The following is a 26,879-nucleotide window of genomic DNA, read 5'->3' as shown; positions in this document are numbered from 1 at the left end:
AAGTTTAACTCAAAAATAAACTTCTTGATTAGAAACATTACGTTTGGAACACTGCAAATAACCTTAACCATTAAATGTCTATGTTTTGTTTTGTGAACAATTATTTTTAAGTTTGTTTTTATTATTTAAATAAAAATTTCAATAATGTTTAACTATTTTTCAAATGATTTCTTTTATTAAATTTATACAATAACCTTTTGATATAATCGTGAAATAGAATAATGATTGTTGTGATGAAGAAGAAAAGATATCCAAAATACAGTTCAGCATTTGGTTGATTGGAAAAACGAACTCATGTCTCTTTTTGCCCCGAGAAATGTGGTTATGCGAGTGGATTTTATTTTTGTTTCCACACAAGAATCAGCGGGAATATTTTGCAGCACACTCATGATGTGTTAGATGGACACAACTGTAATTTGTTGTGGTTCTGAAAAATTATTGTTCGTTTCGACGTGTTTTTTCATCTAATCTTGTGCAATATCTTCACTGAGCGTTTGTGTGTGCAAATGCCACAATTTTTCGGTTGGAAAGGAAGAAAGTGATGGAAAAGAAGAGCATAACTATTTCTGCCAAGAAATATCAATGAGTGGTTCCAGTTAGAGAGAAAAGATGATCCAGTTGATGGGAGTGTGGTGCCTCATTTTGGCGCATTATGCGTAGGGCTGTATGTGGCTGAAAACAACACATTTCTGAACTGCAAATGAGGGATGTTGAAACGCAAACAGAATAAGCAATTAACAGATGAAACATTTCACAGCGAATTACATTGCCCTCTAAAGAAACCGAAGTTATTTTTCTGAATTGCAAGTGGCTATTTTGTTTTGCTAATGATGACAATGGTGCAGTCGTTACTTGCAAAGATAATGAGTCACATCACATTTTTAGAATTGTTGTTTTTCTGGATGTGCATCGCACAAGGATGCAGGAGCTGTTTCTATTTTAGCAGCGTGAACATTATTTGTTTAATCAAGTCGTATTTCAAATTGTTCTTCCAGTAATTTAGGTGGAGGATAAAAATTTAAGAAAATAACAAGCTGTTTGTGATTTCTGAATGCAATTTTGAAACACTCGGAAGAGTGAATAGATAAAGAAATTATTAGGAAAACGAATGAAATGAATGCTATCCAACCAAATTTTCTACGCATTCTTCAGTTCTTTCATCTGCCAATTCACGAATTACAAATGATGGCAATAGCAAATTCTAGCATATTGTTTTTCAATGTCCATTTTCAAAATGTGTTGAAGAGTAGGATGTAGGAGGTTTATTTAAAATTCGAAAAGACGAAATGCTTTCATTTGAAATGTCTTTTGTACAGTTTAACGCTTAAAATGGAGACGGAGGAGTTCTTTATTTTCTATGTGAAGAGAGTGATGATATTATCAAAGAAGAAAACAAGAATGCAACATTTGATTATTGCTCCTCAGTTGCGGAAAAGCTCACGATGCAAAAAATATTGATGATTATCAGCTGGAGAATGAGTTGTTTTTTGAATGTCGTAGCCAAAGCAATACACCAGATGGAATCTGTGTGAATGTTGTAAAGAAATCTGTTTCTTTTGATCAAAATGGATGGAGTGCGATTTGCAGCTACGATATGGAATTTCGTGTTTCGTGCAGAGGCGAGGATATGGCCGATTGCGAATTGAGCTTAATGGGTTGCCAATCAATAAAGAATAGTATGGATCAAAAGTCTTGAGAAACAACGATTTCCGTGATAGTTATAGGATCAGCTTCTCTTTTTGGAATAGTGTCGGATACGGGAATTAATGTTGGTGCAAAAACTATATTGAAAGATGGAAAATTGGACAAGCTTGTTGAAGCAGCATAAGTTATTCCGGAAATGGCTCCTGATGTGTATTTTTTTCAACATTTCAACAGGGAAGTTAGAGCTGGACTCATTTAATGAAAGTGCCCCGAGCGCAACATGTTCGATGGTGCTGCTCAGTGGGAATGGAGACCTTGTCATGAAAAACCAGATGATCAAAGGAGATGGAAGAAAAAATCCACGAATCCGCTGATTCAAACAATAGATGGGACAGTGACAATGGGAAGAGTTGAGTTTGCAAAATGCAATCAGTTGATATTCATGCACAGCTGATGAAGTTATCTGAAGCAAAAACCTCAATGGAGTTATGCGAAATCAAGACAAACACAGGAGGAGTTTTCACAGATGAGTGTAAAGGAGAAGATGCTGAATTTGTTTGTAGATATATGGCAGGCACAATTTCAGTTTTGGAGAATCAACAACGATTAATAGGTGCACAATCAAATTAAACTCGTGCTGTGGACTGAATGTGAACAATGCAGATGCGACGATTATTGACTTTATTATTTCCGAAAATTCACTGACTTGCAAGGCGATAAAAGGAGAAATGAATGTAATGTGCTGGAAAGGATGTGTTATTCGATTGCAATATTTCAAAGAGCCAATTCTGTAAGGAACTTCTGTTTGGGACTCTGGTGAGGTTCCGTACACAAGCGAAAAAACAATTGATATTCTTTAAGATGAACGTTCTGCTCCAGAACCTTCTGATTCATTTGATTCATTAAACGTTCATTTCCAGTTGATCAAAATGAAAGAAGAGCATTTTCAATTCCAACAATAGCAAAATCAAGGAGGATAAATAAGCTTTCAAATGTGGGAGCTGAGTTCAAATCATATCATATGAATGATTACGGATATGAATTACACCAATTGACAGAACTATAAGTCGTTTTCAGTTTCCTCTGAAAAACTGTATTCAAAATCTTCACTTTTTTTCTTCATTTCAATAATCGAACGAGTGCAATAAATCTTCACGTTATCACAAGACTCATCTGTGGCTTCGGTGTTTGTTGTTTCATTTTTTTCATCATATTCACTGTCGCAGAAATGTTTTTTTTTCCAACTTCTTTTTTTAAATTGCCTGATTTCTTTGGTTTTCCTTTCCTTTTTTTTCCTTAATGTCGCATAATTATCAGAACTTTCAGAACTTTCTTCAATGAATAATTTTTCGTCAATCTTCTTTATTTCCTCATCTTCGTTCAAATTTTCATCTCCATTATTTTCATTGTTGAATAATGGAATGGTGATTACATAATCCTCACCATCTTGTGAATCTGTTTCTTCGTCCTCACTGTCAGATTGTGTGGAATTACAAATTTCTGTTGTACAATCAATATTTCCTTCATGAGAAAAATGAGAGGTCTGTTTAATTTCTTCAATTTTTGTTTCATTCTTTTTATCTGGAACTTTTTTATTTTGCTTTGCTATCATTTTTCTTCCAGTCGCTCTGCTGAATGACTCGTTCAAAAGCTTTTCCTCATCAAATTGCTTCCATTCTTCCAGAACATTGTGGGAAGTCACACATTTTCCAGAAATCGACCATCGGTTTGTTTTTTTTTGTTGGTTTAATGTTTGGGGGAAGTTCCTTTATTGTTTTTGATAGGACATGATCAATATTTGATGAAGTGATTCCAGCTTCAAAAAACCCGTGTCGAATTGTTCTTGGCGCCAAAGCTGGATAAGTGCAATCAGCAATGGATTTGACAAACGTTAAAAAGTCTGTTTGAAGGTTTTTAATCGATGGTTCTTTGTAAACGTGTTTTAATTCTTTTTTTAAAACTCCGTTAGGGCCAAGGTCCAAAGGTTGCAGTAGATGCGATGTGTGAGATGGAAGAACAACTACGTCCACACCTTCCTCCGATAGCTTTTCCCAAAGATGTCTGTTGCGCCGAGATGAATGTCCATCCTAAATAAGGAGAGCGGGAAGTCTTGAAACATACGAAATCATTGTATGTTGATCTTTTTGATTTTCACTATTTAATCTTTTCTTTTCTTTGTCTGAAATTTCTTCGACACATTGTTGATTAGAACTCACATTAAGGTATCCTGCACGTAACCACCACTCATTACCACCGTTAACATTCGTTTGAGTGAAAAGTCTTTGGGATTCAGTTGAAGATATCCCGTTGTTCCAATCTTCTTCAAATTCTTCCTTTGTTGTAATGAATCCATTTTCATCAAATTGCACTAATTCATATTCACACTCTTCTTCTTCATTATTATCCAGAGAATAGATACCAACAACATTACTGAAGTGAGAGATCGATGAATCTGAAGGTAAGTATGATGAGGATGAGGATGAGGCTGAGAGTGGGAGTGAGGATGATGAAGCTGAGGGTGGGAGTGAGGATGATGAAGCTGAAGGTGGGAGTGAGGATGATGAAGCTGAAGGTGGGAGTGAGGATGATGAAGCTGAGGGTGGGAGTGAGGATGATGAAGCTGAGGGTGGGAGTGAGGACGATGAGGCTGAGGCTGAGGGTGGGAGTGAGGATGAGGATGAGGATGAGGGTGGAGGAAGATGTGAAGAATTATTTGATGCATTTATTGATAATGAATCAAAATTAATTGAGTAATATTTTTTATCTTTTGTTGCACACGTGATATTTGAGTTGAATGTCATGTTAATTGAGTTTGAATTTCTTTTTGGTTTAACTTGTTTCAAATGAATTGTTGAAGTTGAAGATTGATGTGAATGAAGATAATTGTTTATTTTTTCGATTTTTCTTCGTTGTTTTGTGATGTATTCCATTTCATTGTTCAATATAATTTCCTCAAACAATTCTGATGTCATCCATCCTTTTTTTGTTGTGTGTAGTACAAAATTGTCATCATACCATTGTTTGTTTATTTCTTTTTCAAACTTCGGAGTGAGTATGAGATGAATGGGAAGATGACCCCCATCTGCAGAGACGATGAACAAAAGTGTCAGATGTCTCAATGGAGGGACTTCCAACATTGGAAGGAATGTACACATTTTTGATACTACTTTTTTATGTTTGGTTTTTTGGTCTGTTTGGCAACTTGTTTCGTCAAGTTGCAAAATAAGCGATGGATGATATTTTCTTATGAACATTAATCGACGAAGATTTGTTAAAAACGTTTTGACATTCGTTTCAGTTGAAGCCCTCAATCGGGCAATATCCAAATTTATTGGGTTTATTGTTTTCAGTTGTTTGTGTCGATTGACGAAATTTCTTGCCCACTTCACACTCGGCATTTCAACAAACTCAACTGTTTCTGATTTCCTTTTCATTCTTATTCTATAAGCCTTGACATTTATTATTTATCAAAAAAATAAATTAAACAAATAATAACAAACCAATAAAGGAATTGTTTGGAATGTTCGTTGAGTTGTAATGTCGCTCCAACTAACAATCATTAAAACAAGCTCTTCTTCTTCTTCTTCAGAAAGATATGAAGGCCTTCCGTTTTTTCTTTTTTCCAATCCACGCTTTGTCATTTTTTTAGCCCTTAAGTTTTTGAAGTAATCCTTTCTATTTATGTATTTTGCAGCATTTGTTTTCGATTCTAATTTTTCCTTAAAAGACTGGAAAAAAATTCTACAAGGTGATGCCATTGCTTTTTAAGATAAATGTTATGGTTCAGAAAACCTTTAATTATATTATTTTTTGAAAAAAACTGAAAATATACTTAATAAAGTTCAAATTGAGCAGAAAAAAATGAATATTGGTGATGTGTAAAGTTATTTAATAATTATGAGGCCATGTGCACAGGTTTCGTATTTTGTGCGGGTTTTTTCCCTAACTATTATTTTGGGAAGTTGAACTATCAAAGATGCTGATTGCCTTTGCACATGTCTGCAACAATTTTTTTTAATTTTGTTTTTGATATATTTTCAGGTTGAATGATGGATTTTGCATTTAGAAACATTTCTATTCCTTCTTGTCAATTTTTCCAGTAATGGAAGTTATGTATTGAAAAATGTTTCTTTTTCCATTAAATAAAATTATTTCTCGATCAAATTGAAATTTCTAAAAAAATGAAGGAAATGATTGCGTTTTGTTCCCATTGCATATTTTTGAATTAATATTGATATAAAATAAATCGAGAATTATTCATAAATTGGCAAAAACAATTCAAATAGTCAAGATAAATGATTATAAATTCAGCTTCAGATGAAAGAAGAGAAAATTTGAATATTTCAACAACGACCAGGAAATATCAAAATATAAAGGAAATGAAAGGAGGAAAAAATTCTGGACAATACAAAATAACTACATCGTAATTGTTTTTCAAATTTAATTCAATATAAAAAACATTATTATTTTGAATCATGTGTTAAGTGAATACTAATATTATAGAAAAAAGTCCTTTGAATCTTTTATAACTTATATCATGCAATCAAATTGTTGATCAGCATTTTCACTTAAAGCATAGAAAGCTGATTCATTTTTTGAAGGGTCCTTCTTCATTCTCTGCTTCTTATTGAGCATAGATGGATTTTTGAATGTTTTGAAAATATTTCATTCCGCTTTGCTTCCTCAGCAGCTCATTTTGAGTAATAGAAGTTCAACAATCAATAAAAAAACATAAAAAATATGAATCTTTTTTAAAACGAGGATGTTTTTTTTTTGAGGAGAATGAAGTTTGACAATTACTAATATTCGTTTTTAATGAATAGATAAAATACCAAATATTATTTCTTATTTCTTTGAATGAGAGATTTATTTGACAAAACAAATGAAAAAAACACAAACATGATGACGTTGGAGAGTTTTTTGAAAGCATTGAAAGAAAATCAATGAAAGAAAGAATTTATGATGTGTATAAAATGATTAAAAAAGATGATTTCAAAATCAATGGAATATGAAAAAATTTCAAATTAAAATGCTTGTGAACAAAAGAGAGCCAGTTGATTCCAAAAAGTTATTGACAATTGAATTATTTCAAAGCGCAAAGATGGTTTCCATATAGAAAAGATATTCAAACAAATCAACTTTATTTTGATCTTCCAACAACAATCATCCGAGATATTCATATTGAAAAAAAAAAGAAGCACCCTCTTCAAGCATTGAAAAAGCACGTTCGTCGTGTTTTATCTGCTTCAATGATCGCTTTTCCTTCTGAAAATGAAGCGGCCATTGCTGACTATAAAAAGTGTTGTGAAAAACCAATGTGTGAGGCACATCAACAAGAGAGTTACACACATAAAAATCAGAAATACAAATAAAAATATTAAAAAACAAGCAAACAAAAAAACACGAACAATTCAACCATTCGAAAAAGAAAAAGTGAGTGAAAGAAATTATTTGTCAAAACATTTAAAGAAGCATATCTCAAAACACAGTTGTTATGTTTCAAAATATTAAACACTGAAACAGTGAAGAAACAAATAAACAAAACAAAAAGAGACAAGTGAGATCACAAATATCGATGCAAAAAGTGACAAAAGGATTCAAACAGCCAATCTGATCATCAAAAGAACATCTCATTAGCAAAAAGACTCCTCATGATTGATCGGCATTCGAAACCCTCAGCATCGCAAAAGCATCGACAAAATGAAGAGGCGATGTGAAAACTCGAAATGGCTTCCAGGCTTCAGACGGGTGACAAAAATACAAACAAAAATGTGAATTACAACAACAACAACAACCAAAATAAAATCAAAATTGATGTGTTTGTGGAGGTGCGACGCTTTTCTTTTTTATAGCCAGCAGCCTTTCATTTTCTTTTTTCTCCCCTTCCCCATGCACAGTGACAGTTTCTTTTCAACACTGCTTTTTGCAACTCTTGACTGTTCCAATAGATGATTCAAAGCATTCGCATGCTCATCTAATTTTCATCCCCTCGTGAACTTTCTTCTTCGTCCACTGCTCCCATTCAGTCTTCGGTGAATATTGCATCTGTCGCTGTCACAATTATTGCTTCTTCTGGAAAGTGCCCAACCAGCCACCGCTTCACATCTGTCAGCGTCGGCCTCTCTGTCAAATCCCCCAGTACACACTTCTTCACAAACTCTCTTCCCCACTCGCACTCAACCACCCCAACATTCGGACGCTCCCCATTCACAATCTTTTGTCCAGCAATTTCTGCCTCATATTCCCCAAACGGAATATGAAGCGTCAGGCACTCCCACAGCATCATCCCAATCGAGAATGCCACCGACTCCTTCGTTGCTTCCCTCTTCTTGTTCATCAGCAGCTCAGGCGCCTTCCATCTCAGACACTCTTTTTTGAAATTGTCATCCTCGTCCTCAAACGCAGATGATGGCAACGAGTCACTTTCATCATTATCATTATCACTTGCAGATGTCACAACAGTCGATGAAGAGATGGATGATGAATCAGAATCATCAGATGAAAGCAAATCTGAATGCATCACAATGCAGATCACCATATGCTCAGAGAACAACACAATGTGCGGACTCAGACTGGACAATGACTGAAGAGGATTTTCCATTTCATCAAATGAATGGAGAGCCCCATTCGCTACCCAGAACAACACCTGCGCAGCTGTGTGCTCTCTCTCAGTCAATGTGCCTATCGCCATCTCTTTCTTCTCGTTCCTTCCGTGCAACAACATGAACAGAGAATCTCGCAGATCCACAATCAATTTCTCATGAGGCGATGAACAGGCAATCGCATCCACCAGATTCGACATCGACGAGGTGGTCGGGCACAGATCCTCCCCTCGAACAAAAGTGGAATCTGAATCAGTTGAACATGTTGAAGAAATGGAAGGTGATGAAGTTCTCTTTCTCGAAATATCTTCTTCTTCTTTCTCATCAACCTTCTCCAATGCCCAATCAGGAATCTTATCTGAATCTCTCCCCAATATATATTCAGTTGATCCGCTTTCAGCCAGCAAATACTCTTCAGACTCTGAATGAACCATCTCTTTTCCATTTATTCTTTTCTTTATGTTTTCTTCGTTCTTTTTCTCTGCCTCCCTTTCTGCTCTTCTCCACTGCGCCTCTGGTGACATCTCCATCGTCACCATCTCAAATGCCTTCGGATCTTTTCTGATGTTATCGTTCACGATCTCTCTCAGATCTTCTGCATCATTCTTCGCCTTCCTCCACCGAACAATGAATATAATTGATACAATCAGAACAATCAGAAACATTATTGCAAATATCACAATCACAACCAATGCCCATGATGATTTTTCTTCTTTCCCACTTTCAACATTTCTTTCATCTCCTTTTGGTGGAGTGATACTCGCATTTTTCAAAATAAATGAGTTTGTCGAAGATGGAGAATTTGAGTTTCCAAACAAAATATGCACGCTCACTTCGATTTCGTCTCCACAACTGCTGATGAGATCTTTTACCACACTCCCTTCAACTTCTCTTTCTGATAAGAATCCATTTGAATCAAAATCATGCTTTTCAACATCTTTCTCTTCTCCTTTTCTCTTCACAACTGCGAATGACAGATTGCATAGAATAAGAAGTAATCCTTTGAATGTCAACTTCATTCTGTCTGTATCTTCTTTTGCCTCAACACTCTCTAACACAGGAATATAGAATGATGAATCCCTTTCTGGAACAATCCCTTCAAAACTGCACCCTTCATTCAACATCCAAAGTGAGGAGTTATCCTTCAATCCATCTCCTCCTTTCAAACTCATCACATTCAATATTCCTGAATCGGAACAGATGATATTTCTTCTCAACGATGAATATCCTTCAATCGATGGATTATTGTTTATTAATTCTCCTTTCTCAATTATCGCATTTCCCCCACTCATTGTGACTCCACCTTCAGGTGAATTCGAGATTGTTGTATCTTTCATCATTACAGAACTCTTCACAATATCCACAAGAGATCCATCCCATCTGCACATCTCAACTTCTCTATTCAAATATTGCTCATTTCTTTCATTTGAACTCCCATCGAAAATGCAGCTGTCTATTTTCACATCTGTGCAATCCTCCAATTTCATCAATTTTCCTTTTGTGGTGTTTGAACTAACTCCATTCATTGTGCAATTTGCCAATTGAATTGTCTTTTTTATTGATAAGCAAGATATCAATGATTCTTCATTTCCTTCAACTGTGATGTTTTCTGTATGAAACTTCTCCATATTCAATCGTTCACATTCATTTATATCAATCAGAGAAGTTTTTATTGTTGAATTTAAAATCGTTAATGAATCAATCACCGATGGAAGTTGTGACGAAAGATATAATGCAGATTCTTGAAGAATGAGATTTGATATTGAACATTCTATAAGTTGCAATTCTCCTTTTTCCATTTTAATTATATAAAATTGAATGTTTGCAAAAGCTACGTTAACTTCTTCTATCAATTGTTTTGCAGTGAATGAACAATTCATTATCTCAAGAATCCCTCCCTCTGGTGATATCAGTGATTCATGTGTGGAAGCGAAATTTGAATCAAATACAAATCCTATTCTCAACAATGAAACTGTTCCATCTGTTGCCACCAAAGCCTCTCTTGTTCTTTCAATCTCTGTTTCAACTTCAACTTCACACAAATTTCTGCTCTTCGAACTTAAACTCATCTCCTCCAGATTAATCTCTCCATCAATCGTACTCTTTTCAACAACAATCATTACACTCATGAAATCTGAGGTCATATGTATCAGTCCATAATCAATCGAATAACACGGAAGTGTGTTTGTTCCACATTGTCTCTCATTCGATCCATTCACACTGCTCACAATGATCGTGTCACCCTGATGAATCGTCACAAAATCAATCAGATCAGTGTCGCTCTGATAATCACATGAATCCTTTCCATATATCGCGTTTATTCGCGAATAATGATTCTCTCGAAGATCAAACTGAAATTGGTTTTCGTTGATCTGGGATGAGATGTTGAAGCATTCAATGAAAATGTCATTCCCCACTTTTGCTGTGTTTGCACTGAATTTCATTCCCATAAATGAAAAATTCAATTCCCCTCTCTCCTTTGTTGTCAAATACACTCCTCCTCCTTTCCCATTTGTGCAACTGCATTGTCTGACTTCGGACTCAATCATCTTCATTGATCCAGATGCACCCAATGTGAAGAATATTGCCCCTCCTTTTTCACTTGTTTCTGCTTTGTCTTCTGTGATGTTGCTCTCATTCACAACCAAATCTATTTTTTTCTCATTTTTTGACTCCAAAATGCTTGATCCATTATCGCTTCTCTTCACTCCTGAAAATGATGAATTATCAATTTTGAGATTCATTTCCTCACCCCCTTCATTTATCTTTGTTGTTGATTCAGATCCTTTGATCAGAAGAAGACATCCTCTGCTTTCATTCAATGATTCCACTCGAACATTCACAAAATGACAAGAAACTCCAGCGCTGTTAATAACAAAAATGTTTTCTCCAACATTGCATGATCCAATCGACAAATCATTCACTTCCACACTGCCTCCAATCACATCCACAAACACACAATCAAATCCATTGTTCACTTCTGCCTCTGAATGGAATGAACATCCAGTAATTGTCAACTCACCTTTTCTGTTTGAAATAATCGTTTTGGCTGAGTTGTCAAATCCAGTTGACAGTTTCAGTTGGATATTTGTCAATTCAAGATGAATAACATTTACCATGAAATATTCCAGTTGACTTCCAATTGCCTTTTCAAAATTCAATTCTGCTTTCACATTCTCTTCTCCCATCTTCACACTCTTTTTAATCTCATAATTGGAAACATTGAATGAATCTTGAATAACAGTTGATCCTTCAATCTGAATTGTTTTCTTTCCAATTTTCTTTTCCATGTTTTCCATCCCTTTCCACATTGTGAAGCATGGTTCTTCCTCACTTCCACATCTTGCAGCATCAAATCCATTCGATGAGATAAATATCTCAAATGAACTGTATGGAATCAGAAACATGAATAAATCTTTGTTTGAATGAAACTCATCACTTCCGACAAACAAATTGCCGTCATTTATCATTGAGGAATAATCAAATTTGAATGTGTCATTTGTCACAGAACTGTTGAAATCCTTTCCCAAAATGAACATATTCTTTCCAATGGCTGCTTTGTTGTTCTTAAATGTAGCTGTTTCCAAAAGAAATGGTTTTTCACTCAAACAATTTTGACAGTTCAAATACAAGAATCCACCTTTTCCATTGCCTGATGAAAGCGAACAAGATGATGCATTTGTTGATTTAACTACCAATTCTTCATTCCTTTGCAAAGTCACTTTTGCAACACCTCCTTCTCCACTGCCCTTGTTCTCAATATTTGAAAAGTTGCTGTTTTCAAACAAAGCAGAAGAAGATATCATCAATGGAGATTCACCAAATGAACGCTCAAAGATGCATCCTTCCATTGAACAATTCAACAGCTTCGCTTTGTATTTTTCTTCATTTTCTCCTTCATTCACGTTTGATGAGAAAAGTGAAAATGAAAACAACGAGACAGATGATTTCACTTCTGTAATCGTCACAAACTCCAGTTCAACCATCTTCCCTGTTGATTTGATCAAGGAAAATTCAATTGTGTTTTCCTTCCCTCCAACCACACTCATCATGCAGTTCTTCATGTGCAACTCCCCATTTTGAGTGCTTGATTCAATCACTGATGTGATTGTCCTCTCAAAATTCGATGGAACAACAATCCCAATGAACTCCATTTCTGTCAGTGATTCTGACTTCAGAATGGATTCTTCAGACCCACTCGCTTCTCTTTGGCATTCGATTCTTATCATTTCCTCCTCTTTTGCTTTTATAAGCACTCTTCCCACATCCACGCACCCTGCCACAGACGAGTTTGCACATAAAATAATTTCCTGCTTTTTATTCTGTGCTCTCTTCAGATGCCCTGCCCCATAGTCCACACTCTTGCATGGCACCTTTTCAATCCCACAATACAATACCTCCATCCCAGATGTTCCATCGATAAACACCTTGTCAGCTTTATATCCGTCCAGAAATATGAATAAATCGACATCCCAATCACCGAATGCTTCTGTTCTGTCATGTCCAACAGCCGAGTTGTCTTTCTGAGTGATGCTTGTCATGAAGGCGAACATGGGCTCTTTCACAGAAGCGACAAGGGATTCACACACAAAATACATGTCTCTTCCGACGCTGGCCTTGTTGGTTGAAAACACGATATTGGTGATGGAAAAGGAGGATTCTGACACTTCTGAATCATCCTTGTACTCGATCATGAGAGCACCGCCTCTTCCTCCAGAACTTGTATTCTCACTCACACAGCAGGTGGAGAAGGTGGTGTCACTCACCGAAAACGAGTTGGCAGGGGCAGATGAGGCGAATGAGATGCACCCGCCATCGGTGGCAATCTGTTGGTTTAGCGGAGCTGAGTTGATGTTGGTCAAGGTGCAGTTGGTGAGGGAGAGGGAGAGGGCAGGGGAGGTGGCAGAGGAGAGGACACAGCTGGTGGGAGAAGCTGTGGAGGTGATATCGGCGATGTTGGAGGAGTTGAGGGTGAGGGGAGCGGTGAGGGAAGTGAGGTGGAAGATGCTTTGGCTGTTAAGGGCGAGACTGGTGATTGCTGTGTGGTTGAGGGCGAGGGAGCCAGCAGTGAGGAAGAAGAGGGGTGTGGTGATTGGTGATGAAGATGAGGTTGTTCCGGTGATGGTGGTTGTGTTGAGGTTGAGTGAAGGGGAGTCATTGGAAAGGTGGAAGAGGATGGGGGTGATTTGGTTTGTGGAGTTGTGGGTAATGGCGAGGGCAGAAACTGTGAGGGAGCCCTGAGTCTGTTGGAAAAGGGCAGACGAGGCAGATGGATCGGGTGAAGAAGAATATATTGATGATGATGATGAGAAAGAAGAAGTTGGTTGTGGAATTCCACTGGAGGCGATGGTTGTGGCGTCTGTTCCATTTCCGGTGATTATTGTATTTGGTGCACGGAATGTGAGAGTCTTTGAGGGAGTGAAAGTGGAGACGAGAAGAGAGAGGGTGGCATCACTGAAGGGAGCAATGCATCCGAGAGCATACTCCACCGTGGCACATGGGCTTTGATGTGTTTTGCCACATGCATCGAAATCACTTCCGCTGTTGCCAACGATTTTGTTCTGGTCGATGATTGGAAGCCAGCTGTTGAAATTGGCGTTATCAGCTGTTTCACAATTCCAGACTCTTTTTGTTAAAGTTGTTGACCCGCAACACTCGAACGGAGATTGGGTGATGCTGTTTCCGCTGAAGAAAACATCATTTCCTCTTCCATTTGTTGCGGAGTTGCCATCGAAAAAGCAAAAAGTGATGAATTTTATTCCATTCATCCAAGAATAAGTTCCATCAAAGTCTATTCCTGCTCCACCATAAGTGGAAGAAGAAGTTAATTTGTTATGGATGAACTGACATTCAATGATTGAAAACTGGTTAGGCTTGTTATTCGGAGGCCAATGAAATGTTAGAGAACCTGTTGCATCACCACCAGAATTTGAAATGCACTTACATTTGGTGAACAAGAATTGAAAATTTATCTGATTATTATATAGAGCAAAATACCAACCAGTTCCGCACCAATCTGTTATTGAACAATTTTCCACTTTGTTTTCTGAGAATGAATAAACAGAACTGGATTGGGGCCAAGCTATGCAAGTTGCTCCTCCATGCAGAGCGGTGCAACTGGTGAAATTGGATTTTATAATGTCAATTTTCAGCAGGTAATCACAACGTATTGCTCCACCATATTCATTTGTCGAGCAATTATTGAATGAGCATGAAGTGATTGTGAGGCTAGCATTTGTGCAGTTAACTTTAAGTGCGCCTCCATATTCATTCCCACCAGATGAATTATTCCATTCGCACCATTCAAATTGATAGCTATTCAAATCAGTAAAGGACAATTTTCTTAATTCTTTTCTTTGAGATTCCGTTCCGATATACACCTTAGCTTCATTTGGTGAAGATCGCGTTTGGCAGAGGAATGAGGTGTTGAAGGCAGAGAGAGATGTAGATGGGTTATTGAGAGAAGGGAGAATGGCGCCATCAATAGGGTTGTGAGTGTGGAGGAAGATGGATGAGTGGACGGAGATAGAGGAATGAAGGAAAAAAGAGGGCATTATGTTGGTGTTTGTGTTTGTGTCTGTGCTTGTGGTGGTGGTGGTGTTTGTGGTTGTGGTGAATGAGTTGTGTGAGTGTGTGTGAATGGCAGGAATGGTGTGTGTGGATTGTGGTGCAGTGGTGATGTTGGTGAAGAGTGTGTTTGAGAGATGGAGATGAATAAGGGAAGAAGAAGGAGAAATGGAAGAAGGGGAAAAAAGGAAGGGTTGAATGAGGGAGATGAAGGAGGAGAAGGAAGAATGGGAGATGGAGAAAGAGGTGGGGATTGGGGAGTGAGTGGAAGAGAGGGAATTTGGAGGAATGGAGAAGAGGGGGAAGGAGAGGAATGCTGGTTGAGGGTTTTGGAGAGAGAAGTTTGTGAGGGCGAGGGAGCTATGGGCAGAGAGGAAAAGCGGGTGGTGTTTGTGATTGTGGTGGAGGTGGATCTGGCAGGTGGTGGAGCGGATGGTGGTGGATGAGTGGTGGCGAGAAGTGAGGAGTGTGCATCCACAGAGAGGCGCCATGGTGAGATGGCTCGCACACAACGAGCTGTTGATGATTTTGAGACTTGTTTGAACACAGCAGATACAATTGCAAACTGCATTTCCAATCGTTTCCCTATGAATAGTAAAATTATTGTTACGCTCGACATTTTCATGTGCATTGCTCAACATGCTGTTCCGGATCTCCTCGCTCCTTTTTTGCAGAATTTGTTCATTGGCATTACCCTCAGCATTAAGGCATCTTACACAAAGCAACAGCAATGCAACAATATAAAGTGCAGCTTTTGCGCTGGTGGAGCGTCTCACCATGGATGTGGATGCAAACAAAAACTCAAAATGAAAAATTCCTGCACCCTTTATTAGATTATCCTCAGTTTTTATCTTATTTCAAAAATCATTGCAATTATCTATTTTGATAAAGGAATATAAAATAGAAAGTGATTATTATGATTGCAATTTGTTCTTTCAGCTTTTTCTTTTATATTTTATCTTTTACTGGGATTTTTTGTTTTTTTAGTAATCTCAAAAATAAATGAATGAAATTTAGTAAGTTTTGAAAATCTAGAAAAAATAAAAAAATTAAATTGAATATTCTAAATGATAGCCCTGCATGATATTTTCAAAAAGGCACAAACATCAGGAAAAGAAATATCGCAATGCTATAAAAATAAGCTAAATATTTTGATTTCTATTTTTTTTTTTCTTTTTGAAAAGTCTTCCACAAATGACTTATCCCCTTAAAAGATTCATGAACAAAATCAATTTTTGCCTGCTCAATTATCGTCTGTTTCAGTCTTATTTCCGATCTTTTGAGCAGTTTTGCGTTCCTCCGGCTTCTTCCCTTGCTTTCCGAAATTCCATCTGATTTCATTGAACTTCAAAAGAAAAATCAAAACACTTTAAAGGGAAAGATGATTTTGAGTTGAATATGGTTAAAAAGAAAATGATGCTTTCTTTTAGCCATTGGCTTGTCTGTTGCAGCTTCTCAGCCAAAAATGCCCACTTTCTCTTTCCATCGCTCTTTCTCCTTCTTTCTCTCCTTCTTTTTCTCCTTCCAATGTGCCTCCTCAAATAGTCATCAAGTACTTGATATCCACAGCCCATTCTGAGTGAGCAAGAGAAAAGAAGGCTTCACAAGTGATGAAGAAGACGAAGAAATCACATTCTCAGAACTGTCTTGCATTTTCTGTCCAAAAGGTTTCATTTGCCTCTTTTTTATTCTTCAACAGTAAAACATTCCTCAAATAACACAAATTCGTTTTTTGCGTTGGAAGTTCACAAAACTGTTCTTTTCAAACGAAGATGAAGCAACAATTCCTGATTGTAATTTTTGTTCTTCCTTTGATGATGATGATAATATTAATGGAAGTTGGAAGGAATGAAGGAATGAAGAAAAAACGATAAAATAGAGATTCTCATATGAGATGGCTGATGTGTTGAGAAGTGATTGAAAACAGAGGAATATTTTGTGGAAGAAGATGAATTCTCTGTGAAGCAGATGGAGAATATGAAGTCAGCAGCAGAGCCGATTGATGAATGAATTGCAGAAGAATTTGAAAAAAAAAACGCTATTTGAGAGATGATTTGATTGAAGAAGAAGATTGTGAAGATACAAATACCATCAAATATCTGCTTTCTGCTCTTTTATTCAAATGGCTGTTAAATTAGGAGTATTTCTGTTGTTTTCCGCAACAAAACTATTGCTCCTTCAAATCAGGCGGATGAATTGCCAATCAGAAATTCAATGAAGAAGAGTCAGTGTGAGATGCATTTCTGAAAGTGGAATCTTCAACTCTTTTCTGTTGGACAAATGAATTATTGACATTCTTTCTTGCCTTCTCCAAGAAACAGATGAAGCTTATTCCTTTTCTTCCTTTGCTTCAGTCTCCTCACTTCTGGCAAAGGCCACAAATGAATTCCAAAAGATGCTTCCAAAAATGGCAACTTTTCGGAAAATGCTCAAAAAGAATGCTTTTTCATTGAATTCGCTCAATTTTCGCTTGCTCCATCTTCCAGAGAAGGGAAAAAATGAGATCGAAAATACAACCAAAAACAAAAACATGGCAAAACATGAGGAGGAGGAAGAAGAAGAGGAGGAGGAGGAGGAAGAAGAAGAATTTGAAGACGAAGACGAAGAAGACGAAGACGAAGAAGAAGAAGAAGACAACGATGATGATGATGATGATGATGATGACGAGGAAGGAGGAGGAGGAGGAGAAGAAGAAGAAGAACAAGAAGAAGAGGAAGAAGAGGAAGAAGAAGAAGAAGAAGAAGCTCATGTGAATGCAATTGTTGAAATCAAAAGAGATGAGTGTGCGAATATTGATGAGGTGTTGGGCGAAGTGTGAAAAGGAATGGAAGTCTCTTCAGAATGCAATGAGTTTTGCAGGTTGGCAGTGAGAAGTGCAGCCTCATTGGCAGATGAGAAAGAAGAATTTGTTGATGATCAGCATCAACGAGGTTGTGACAGTGGAGAGGAGAAAAAGAAAAGAAACAAGACAAAATGGATGCAAAATGAGTTGTTTTGCTGAGCATTCATGTAAAGTCCTTCTGCGGATGTTATTTCTGAACTGAATATCTTCTTCTTCTTCTGCTGCTGCTGCTGCTTCTTTTGGCAATTCCAAGACAGTTTTGCAAATGCCTTTTATATGTTTATATAATAATCAAATGATTTTTCATATATTCTTAACCAGATTCGCGTGCTTAATAAAGAAAGTGTTTCGTGAAAGCTCGTTATATAATCTTCGTATCCTTCTTCTTCCATCTTTTCAAACATTCCAATTTGGATCTTCTTCCATTCTGCCTTCGCTAATTCTTTATCTGTCCATTTGTTCAATCTCACTGAAAGGATTGATAATATTCTGAGACAGATCTCAATTATGCCATGGTCCAACGTTGGCTCCTGCAGCTCCCCCAAGGCAATGTCAACAACTCCGCTTTCCGAAACAACAGAATCTGATGTTATATTTTCGTCAGTTAGAAATTTCAAAAGAGTAATGCACAACTTTCGCATTGAATAATCGCAATCTTTTGTTTCCCAGTATAGCCTTGTAACCAATTCCAATAGCTTAACAAACTCTTCTTTCAGCATCATGTAGAAATAGCAACGGCATTTATAAAGCACTTTCAGCCATCTCTTTATCAATATCTCTTCCTTTGTTTTTTCTTCTTTATCTTTTCTCTTCCAATCCACAAGTGCATTTAGCTCTTCCAATTCTCTTATTACCTCTCTTCCAAAATGCAGTTCATTCTCAATGACTCTTTTGAAGAGTTCGTCGCTGAGAAATCGGTACATCAAAAATTGCCAAGCAGACTGATAGGCAAGGCGAGTTAGATTCCGTTGTTCCTGATGATATTGGATAATTTCTTTAATCTCGCTCAAGTACAGTTTTTCCTTCAAATACTGACAGTAAATAAGAAAATGACAACAAATAAACAAAGAAGAAACAATTCCACACTGTAAATTTGTCTATGTTTCTCAAAGCCAGCAAAGCCATTTCCACCTCTTTTCGCGTTTCTTCGCTTTTCTCCTTGTTCAATGCAACCTTCAGAAGGTAAGGCACGCTAATTAAAACAATTTCTTTTGACGTGATTCCTATACAATTATGCAACATTAAATAACATTCGCAAAGATCGATCAAAAGCTTTTCTTTCTTTTCTTCTTTTTTCTGTTATTCAATTATTATCCCCTCAAATCTTTCGTTCAATGGAGATTCATTAAAGCAATGACTCCATATATTTGCCACCTCTTTGCAATATCCTATGCACTTCAGCAACACAACAGCATTCTCCAACGACAGTTTCTTTTCATCGAGCATTTTGTTTATTTTATCGAAATTTTCTGTCTTTAAAATGGAGCTCAGTTCAAGTGTGCTCATCTTCATAACTATTCCAACAATTTCCTCAATTTTCGCTTTTTGCTCTGAATCAGTGCAATTTGTCAGTTGCGACAGATCTTCTGGAAAGTTTAAATTTTCAAAAAATAAATTATCAAAATAAATTAATCGTCCATTCGTCTGCTCAAAGATCTGGCACACCCAGAAATATTTGCTCCCTTGAATGCGTCTGTGCAATCGCAAAATAAAAATAAAAAAAGCAAACAAATTTATTTTCGTGTAATTCAAGGAATGTTCAAATCAAAAAAATACTATAACTCCCGTTGTAATATCTAGCAAATAAGCATTGAATACTTCTTCCTTTTCCATCTTTTTCTATTGCCTCAAAACAAGCGAATTCAAGAATAAAAAATATTCTGTATTTCGGATATATAAATAAGGGTTATCAACCTATAATTTTTTAAAATGTGAATGATTCTTGTTTTGTGATTATCGCGAACAGAAAAGGTTCGAACTGTTTAGCGGCTGTGGAACAGATGCAAAAATGCGAGTTGTTGCACAGACGAAAGGGAATATATCTTTTTGCAAAAGGAACAGCTTGGGGCTATTTGCATTTGCTGTTTGCGAAAATGGAATTGAATAATAATTTTGTCAAAAAATTAAATTTGCTGTCGCATGTTACAAAAAATGTTTGGAAACACCTGCTGAGCCTTTTCAAATGCAGAATTGGAATGATTAACATCCAAAAATGTGAACGAAATGTGTCTGAAAGATTCGATTGGATAGCTTGCTCATTTCATGTGAAATGCAACTCACAGACAGCACGCCTTGAAAGCGATGCGTAGGATTTAGTTTCAGTGATCATCGGGAAACCTGCATTTTATCGAAAAGGAATGCAATTATCTGTTGGACAACTGATGAAGCAAGTTGAGTGAAATTTTGAGCAGAAAAATATTGGAAACAGTCATGCTGACCATCATTGGAGATTTGGGGTTTGAAAAGATTTTGAAAAATGATAACCATCCTGCTGCGTTTGAAGAGTGTGCATTTTCGTCTGGCTCAACAAACGATCTCAAGATGGATTCTCAACTTCAGATGCTATTCTGTGCCTGAGAGCTGATAAATTGTCTTCCACTTATTTAATTTTGTGCTGACAAGCTATTTGGGAGGACAAGAAAACTGGATGAGCTTGTAAGTTACAGACAATTACAAATGGAAACTATTGAAAGACAAAACAGATGGTTGAATAGTTTTTTGAAAGGAAGATCTTTCAATGAGTCCAGCTTTGCTACGAAAGGGAGAGGCAGAAGAAAAGCACTGAAATTCTTGTCAAAAGAACCAGAAATTTTGTGACTTTGCCTGTTTGTGTTGCATTCAAAAGCGAAGCATCGAATTCTTCCATCTTCTTTGGATGCCTTTTAACCTGGTTTATGCCAAAAATGAGCTTTTTGGCAAAAAGTCATTTGCTCGTTTCTGATGTTCGGAATGTTTGACAGAAGCGGTGTCTTCACCAGAGCAGATGTGCTTTCTGAGGATTCGCATTCAGAATGCATCAGACTTTTCGTGTGATTCATCGTTCCTCTTTGTCATTTCCAAAATCGTTTGGCAGAAGCATCTGATGGAAGCTGTCATGACAAGCATTGTCCTTCTTGCGGGGTGGCAGAATTGAGTGCAGAGTGAAAGGTCTCTGAAATAAGGAGAGGAATTTGTGTTGTAGGCGAAAAGTTGCCCAAAAGAAAGGGGGAAAGAGGGAAGCGGAGCACAGGGAGGAGAGGGAAAAAGAGGAGAAAGAAGAGAGGCAGGATATAATTGATGAAGATGAATGAACATGCAATTTGACAGAAAGGAAGTGAAGGGGAGAAAGGAGAAGAAAAAGGAAAAATTGGGATTTTTTGTTTTAAATTGGGGAAAGACTGAAAAGCAGAAGTATTTTTTGCATCAGAGAAGAATGAGATCAGATTGTCACGTGAGCCAACTGTTTCTCTCAACAAAGCGATTTGCACACGCAAAGGCCTCTTTGGAGAGAGAGGTTGTTCCAAAGCAGTTGACACTCAGACACAAAAACAGAAGAACAGCAATTGGAGTGATATTTTACGAGACAATTATTTCTGCGCGGCAGAGGATCAAATGAATGGTTTTATTTGCGATTGGAAATATGAGAGTGAATGAATGGAAAGATAAGTGGCCTTTCAAAAGATGTTTGCTTTTATTCTTTTTTGATGAGCACGTGAATGAAGGCGGAATGGCAGACATCTGCAAATAGTTGCACAAATGGAATTGGAACATATGCGGGTGATTTTTGATGAATTTCTTGAATTATTTGTAAATTCAAAAAATTTTAATTTTGGGTTTTCAAAAAATCACACTTTTTTCCGACAGACTTTTCCATATGTTATCGATCAGTGTTTTAATAAAGATGAATGTTTGTCAACATGTTTCTAATTTCTTTTGTCTCACTATGATGGAAACTTCATATTTTTTCCCCCCTTTCAACTATTCAAATTGAGCGATGATAATATTTAGATTATTTTTTGTTCAGTATGTTTACCAAAAATCATTTATGAAAAGACATCAAATTTAAAAAAAAAGCAAAAAGCAAAAAGCAAATAAAAAAAAAAAAAAAATACTTAACTCTAAACATCTGTATCATAATGGAAAATGTGAGATTAAGTCAGTCAGTGTCCGTCAGTTATTTTAATTTATTCATTTATTTATTTATTATTGTTGTTTAAACCAATTATTTTTTAAAAATTATGCTTCGAAAAGGATTGAATACTTTTCAATAATTCAAAATATTCACAAAAAATATTTCTATTCAATATTCAATCTAGGCCTTTGCGACAAGGAAAAATTTAGCGATCCATGTCGGTCGAAAAGCAAAACCAATGTCGAGGAGGTTTTTTTTTTTTTTTTTTTTTTTTTTTTTTTTTTTTTTTTTTTTTTTTTTTTTTATGAATAAATTTTTCTGAAATATTCAGCTTGTATCTGAATTTCTTTCTGAAATGAAAATTTGATAAAAATATATTTTTGAATGAACGAAAAATTGTTTAATAATTGTTATGGAAAAAAAAATATTTGTAACTTCAATCATGAAAGGAAAAAGCCAAAAAGAGAATTATTGAAAACAAAATTTATTTTTTTCACTTTGGAAGATGAAAAGAAAAAATGAAAATATTGCAATCAAACAAAAAAATTAAAAAATTGAATTGCGAAAACAGAAGTTAGATTTTTGAAAATATTCTGTTTCTGTTTTGATTATAGAAAAATATTAAATAACGAAAATTGAAGTTATGCCGCTTGTTTTCATTTTCAACTGTCTGTTTCATTATTTGTGCATCTTTTAATGACCCATAATTGACGCTTCCAATTGACAGATGCCTGTTGCCAGTTGCCTTCAATAAAATTGAATTCGTGTCTGTCAAATGCAATTTAATTATGATGAGGTGAAACAAATTATGATAAAAATTGTTTTTCTTTAATGTGAAGAAAAAGAAGAAGAAAAAGAAGAGTTGTAACCAGCGCTGAGCATCTTCCTGCTATTCTTCATCCACCCCTTCCCATAGACTCTATCAGCGCTGTCGTTTGCAACAACAGAAAAAGAAGGGATGAGCCATTCAAAGATGAACATGATTGACCTTTCTGCATTTATTACCGTCAGCTGGCTTCAATCAAACTCAGAAGATTTTTCAGCAGAAAGATCAGGCTGAAAATCAGAAGGAAGGGACTGGAACACAGCTGTTTGTTGAAGGTGCTGTTGTTGCCGTTGTTGAGGCAAATGATGATTTGATGATGATGATGATGAAGATGGACTTATCGAAGATGTTGCTCCAGAGAGAGCTTTGTCGAATATTTGAGGAGCAATTGAAGAAGAAGAAAAAGGAGAAAGAGAAGCAAATGGCGTGAGTGATGAAGACGGGAATGACAATTGCATACAGTTTTGTGCAAAAATAGCAGAATTTGATGCAAGAGAAACCTGAGAAGATGGAGAAATAGACACAGGAAATTGAGGAGGAAAAAACGAAGGAGGAATCGATGTAGAGCGATGAGGCGCAGTTGCAGGCGATGGGGAAATCGATCTCATTGGCTGGTTGCCTTGTGCATTTGCTGTTTGTTGAGTGTTGTCTGTGATGGGATCAAGAATAGGAACATCACGTGTTGCAGAAGGAGCTGCTATTCGATTAAGTGTTGACTGAGAAGCAGAAGGAGATAGAAGCACAGATGGAGCATCAGAAGATTCATTCTTAGAAGATGAATCATTTGCACTTTCTGAACGATCTTTTTCTTCCTCCTTTTTTAATGTTGGTTCTCTTTCTCTTTCTTTTTCTCTTTCTTTCCCTCTCTCTCTCATTTTCTATCTCCTTCTCTCTCATTTTCTATCTCCTTCTCTCTCCTTTTCCCTCTGCATTTCGCCTTCCGTATCTTCTGCGCGTCCACAAGCACCTAAAAGGATTGAACATCAACAAACTCGAACACCACCTCAAAATCTTCTATCGTTTTCAGAGCATCCAGCTGCTTCTCATTCAGCAGCCGCATTCAACTCTTTCTTCAGCTTATCGCAAATTCCCGCAAATTTCTCGTCTTCCAATTTTTGTGATTTTCCCGCTTTCTGTTTTGATTGGATTCGGTTCAACTCGGCTTCTTCCTGTTTTCGATTTTCATAGAGTATCTTTTTCTCCTCCTTCCGCTTTGGCCATTCTTGATCTTCCATTCTCTTTGGCTCGTCTCTCAGAATCTTCCCAACAGTAATGTTTCCTTTCTCTTCATTTTCCAGCTCCAATCATCTCTGTTGCCATCGCTCTTTAATCTTCAGCTGCTTCCGCTTCGCTTCCATTGCTTTATCTCTCCACTTCTATTGTTCTTTATCTCGCCTCATCTGAATCTCCCTTTCTCTCTCTCCCATCCGAACTCCTTCGTTCACTCTCCATGCCACGGGCTGCAACAATCTGTCGATTTTTTTCGTCAAGAGCATCTTTCGAGTCATCTGATTGTGCTTCTTTCGCTTCTGTTTTCCTTTTTTCTTCTTATTGTCGTCTTCTTCAATCAGTCTCGAAAACAAAGCATTATCTTTTGCACCTTCCTCCGGAAAATTATTCCTCATTCTCTCTTAAGTCCTCTTGTTCCTTCTGAAGTGCTTGCTCATCAAGACACCTCTGATCTCTGCAAAGGATTTTTTCACTCTGTCTCTCATTTCCTTGTCTGATGCCTCCTGCTCCATCAACCGCAAATACCGCGCCTTCTTTTTCAAATATCGCAACATGTCGCTCCTTCGCTTTTGGTTGATGTGCTGCCAGTTCCAGCTCTCCCGCTTCCTCCTCATTCTTTCGAGCACATTCTGGATCGCCCACTGCTACAGGTCCCGCAGCCGCTTCGACACAACTTTCCGCCCTATGCCAATCGTGTCCGGTATCCAAAGATGCGTCGAATCTACGTTAACTGGTGCAGCTGAAGGTGAAATCGAAGACGTTTGCAAAGAGATGAGTACATCATAAAAAGAAAAAAATGAAACAACATTTGAAATAGCATTGACGGACGATGAAGCTGGAAAAGGCGAAGATGAAGAAGCAGAAAAAGCTTGTGATGTAGATATGCTGCTGTTTTGAGGAGAAGTCGTCTGAGGAAAAACGAGCATATTTTGTCGTGTTGCATCTTATTTGCTGTCAGTTGCTGTTGATGCTATTGTCTATTGTTTAACTGTAGATGCGTCTGAGAATAAAAAATAAAAGAATTTTGTTCTGTTCTTTGTAAATTTTCTTCGCTTTGTGGCAAAGTCTTTCTGCGAGTCGACAATGGAATGAAAATATGTTTGTGCATTATTTGTTGTTCATATTGTGAATGTGAAGCAGATGACATTGATGGAGAAAGCATCTGATTGAAAGAAATAACAGAAGGATGAGATTGCAGGCTCATCGCAGGAGAAATATTGCTTGACAAGGAAGTTTCAGGAGGAGGTTAAAGCTTCAGCTGGAATTTCTGCTGTTGCTGTTGCTGCTGTTGATGAAGCAATTGCATGTTTCGGAGTTAGTTTTGAATATGATGAAGCACTTAATGTTGTAACTGCTGCCATAAAGACAAGAATTTGGGCTGAATAAAGTGACTTTCTAGGATGTGCTTGAGGTGATTAAGGAGAGAGAAAAAGGAGAAGGAAAATGGATAGAAGGAGAAGAAGAAGGAAGAGAAGAAGAGGAAAGAGAAGATGAAGGAGAAGAAGTTGGATTGGAAAGAGGGAAAGAGGAGATGTTGTAAAAAGGCGAAGTTAAAGAGATTGAAAGAGGTGGAAGCAGAGAAAATAAATGAACAGTTAAAAGAGCATAAAAAAACAAATAATTACCTAACAAATTGTTATTCTTCATTTTTACCATTTGTTTTCAATGTTAATTCAGCTTTCTTCTTCAAAATAGTTTGTTATTTCTTTTTCTAATTTCCAGTCTCAAAGTTGAATTCCAAATATCTCCAAATTTTCACAGCTTATTTCCATTTCCATTTGAATGTGATCCTTTCCGTTGTGTAATTTGAATTATTATGTGCAAATCTTCACTAATAATGAAAAATCTTCATTAGTGGAAATAACGATTCTGTCAAATATCTATCTTTATTTATCGAATACAATAATTAGAACAATGATTTTTGTCAAACCTTTTTCATGTGCTAACTTGCTATTTCCACAAATCTGAGTTTGTTTTCATAACTTAAAATTTGTTATTATTATGGAATGCTCTCAAAAAAACTTTGATTAATAATAACGTTGATAACGATAAAATATGAAGGCTGATGAAGTACTTTGCAAAAGTGTGGCTTTGGACTGCAAATAAATTATATCAAACAGATAAACACTCAATTTCTTTAAAAAACTTTAATTTTTTCTTGCAATAAATTATATTTTTAACAAAATTGTTATGAAAGTCAATTTCTGAATAAAAAGAAAAGTTCTCAGAAAAGAATATCTATTCGACAGATAGATCTTTTCGACTGACTGATCTTTCGAACGGCTGATCTGTGTCGATTGACTGATCTTGAAAAAGATCTGTCGATTTCCCATAGAAATTTTTAAATATCAATTATTTAAATATTTGTAAGTTGGAATCTTTGAAAATAAAATATATTAAAAAATGAAAATTAATTGAATTAAAATGGAAAAACTTAATCTTGATTTGTTGTTTTTTCGCTTATCAAAAAATATAGTGCAAGCAAACTGTCTTGTCGGTCGACTTGTCGAGCCATGAAAAAAAATGTCGGTCTGTCGCAAAGGCCTAATTGAAACTTTTGGGTGGACGAATTTTTTGAAATTGTTTTTTATTGTTGAAAAAAATCAATTTTGAAAAATCACCCATAAATATTCCAATTTTTAATTAAAATAAATAAATAAAGATAATTTCTTATTAATAAATACATGCAATGATTTTAATTGTTATATTAACCTTTTGTATCAATAAATTTCTGAGAAATAAAACATTTTTCAAAAATTAAAATTAAAATCAAAAATTTTTGATCAATCCCACAATTAACTTTTTTATTTCTAAAAATTAAGTATAAGCTTTTTATTTTGATGCATAGGGCGCACACTTTCCAAAGTATTTCAATTTGAATATATAAATATTATATTTTTGTGTGCACTGATTGTTCTTTTAAATATTCTTCTTCTGTTAACAAATATTGATTGTTTGAATATGAAGCTGATAATTTTGCAATGTGAAACTTCATGAGTCCAACATTGGTGAAATCTGTTAAAGAATTATTGACAATATAGAAAAACGTTAAAAGAA

The 26,879-nt window shown here is 36.2% G+C and overlaps 9 protein-coding genes across 9 annotated transcripts; 2 read left to right on the top strand and 7 right to left on the bottom strand.

Moving 5' to 3' along the window:
* Positions 1-3,731: 3,731 nt before the first annotated feature.
* MONOS_4069 (uncharacterized protein) lies at positions 3,732-4,445 on the bottom strand (the record flags this gene model as incomplete). Its single annotated transcript, XM_067874110.1, has 1 exon — positions 3,732-4,445. The coding sequence occupies one exon, from the start codon at positions 4,443-4,445 to the stop codon at positions 3,732-3,734; it is 714 nt and encodes a 237-aa protein (XP_067733569.1).
* A 3,221-nt stretch (positions 4,446-7,666) lies between these two features.
* On the bottom strand, positions 7,667-12,787 carry MONOS_4070 (uncharacterized protein; the record flags this gene model as incomplete). Its single annotated transcript, XM_067874112.1, has 1 exon — positions 7,667-12,787. The coding sequence occupies one exon, from the start codon at positions 12,785-12,787 to the stop codon at positions 7,667-7,669; it is 5,121 nt and encodes a 1,706-aa protein (XP_067733568.1).
* Positions 12,788-12,842: 55 nt separating this feature from the next.
* MONOS_4071 (uncharacterized protein) lies at positions 12,843-13,754 on the top strand (the record flags this gene model as incomplete). Its single annotated transcript, XM_067874113.1, has 2 exons — positions 12,843-13,435; positions 13,502-13,754. 2 exons carry the CDS (start codon positions 12,843-12,845, stop codon positions 13,752-13,754), a joined length of 846 nt encoding a protein of 281 aa, XP_067733567.1.
* Positions 13,755-14,799: 1,045 nt separating this feature from the next.
* Positions 14,800-15,444, bottom strand: MONOS_4072 (uncharacterized protein; the record flags this gene model as incomplete). Its single annotated transcript, XM_067874114.1, has 1 exon — positions 14,800-15,444. The coding sequence occupies one exon, from the start codon at positions 15,442-15,444 to the stop codon at positions 14,800-14,802; it is 645 nt and encodes a 214-aa protein (XP_067733566.1).
* Positions 15,445-17,343: 1,899 nt separating this feature from the next.
* MONOS_4073 (uncharacterized protein) lies at positions 17,344-17,631 on the top strand (the record flags this gene model as incomplete). Its single annotated transcript, XM_067874115.1, has 1 exon — positions 17,344-17,631. One exon carries the CDS (start codon positions 17,344-17,346, stop codon positions 17,629-17,631), a length of 288 nt encoding a protein of 95 aa, XP_067733565.1.
* A 296-nt stretch (positions 17,632-17,927) lies between these two features.
* On the bottom strand, positions 17,928-18,897 carry MONOS_4074 (uncharacterized protein; the record flags this gene model as incomplete). The annotated part of the gene is made up of 2 exons (XM_067874116.1): positions 17,928-18,686; positions 18,742-18,897. The coding sequence occupies 2 exons, from the start codon at positions 18,895-18,897 to the stop codon at positions 17,928-17,930; spliced, it is 915 nt and encodes a 304-aa protein (XP_067733564.1).
* Positions 18,898-22,783: 3,886 nt separating this feature from the next.
* MONOS_4075 (uncharacterized protein) lies at positions 22,784-23,467 on the bottom strand (the record flags this gene model as incomplete). The annotated part of the gene is made up of 1 exon (XM_067874117.1): positions 22,784-23,467. The coding sequence occupies one exon, from the start codon at positions 23,465-23,467 to the stop codon at positions 22,784-22,786; it is 684 nt and encodes a 227-aa protein (XP_067733563.1).
* Positions 23,468-24,206: 739 nt separating this feature from the next.
* On the bottom strand, positions 24,207-24,606 carry MONOS_4076 (uncharacterized protein; the record flags this gene model as incomplete). Its single annotated transcript, XM_067874118.1, has 2 exons — positions 24,207-24,504; positions 24,602-24,606. The coding sequence occupies 2 exons, from the start codon at positions 24,604-24,606 to the stop codon at positions 24,207-24,209; spliced, it is 303 nt and encodes a 100-aa protein (XP_067733562.1).
* Positions 24,607-25,057: 451 nt separating this feature from the next.
* Positions 25,058-25,478, bottom strand: MONOS_17106 (uncharacterized protein; the record flags this gene model as incomplete). Its single annotated transcript, XM_067869994.1, has 2 exons — positions 25,058-25,227; positions 25,448-25,478. 2 exons carry the CDS (start codon positions 25,476-25,478, stop codon positions 25,058-25,060), a joined length of 201 nt encoding a protein of 66 aa, XP_067733561.1.
* Between the last annotated feature and the right edge of the window lie 1,401 nt (positions 25,479-26,879).

The sequence above is a fragment of the Monocercomonoides exilis genome, assembly GCF_001643675.1.
Source record: "Monocercomonoides exilis strain PA203 chromosome Unknown scaffold7-2047599, whole genome shotgun sequence".
Taxonomy (NCBI): domain Eukaryota; phylum Preaxostyla; order Oxymonadida; family Polymastigidae; genus Monocercomonoides; species Monocercomonoides exilis.
This window is presented reverse-complemented; position numbering and strand designations above follow the sequence as displayed.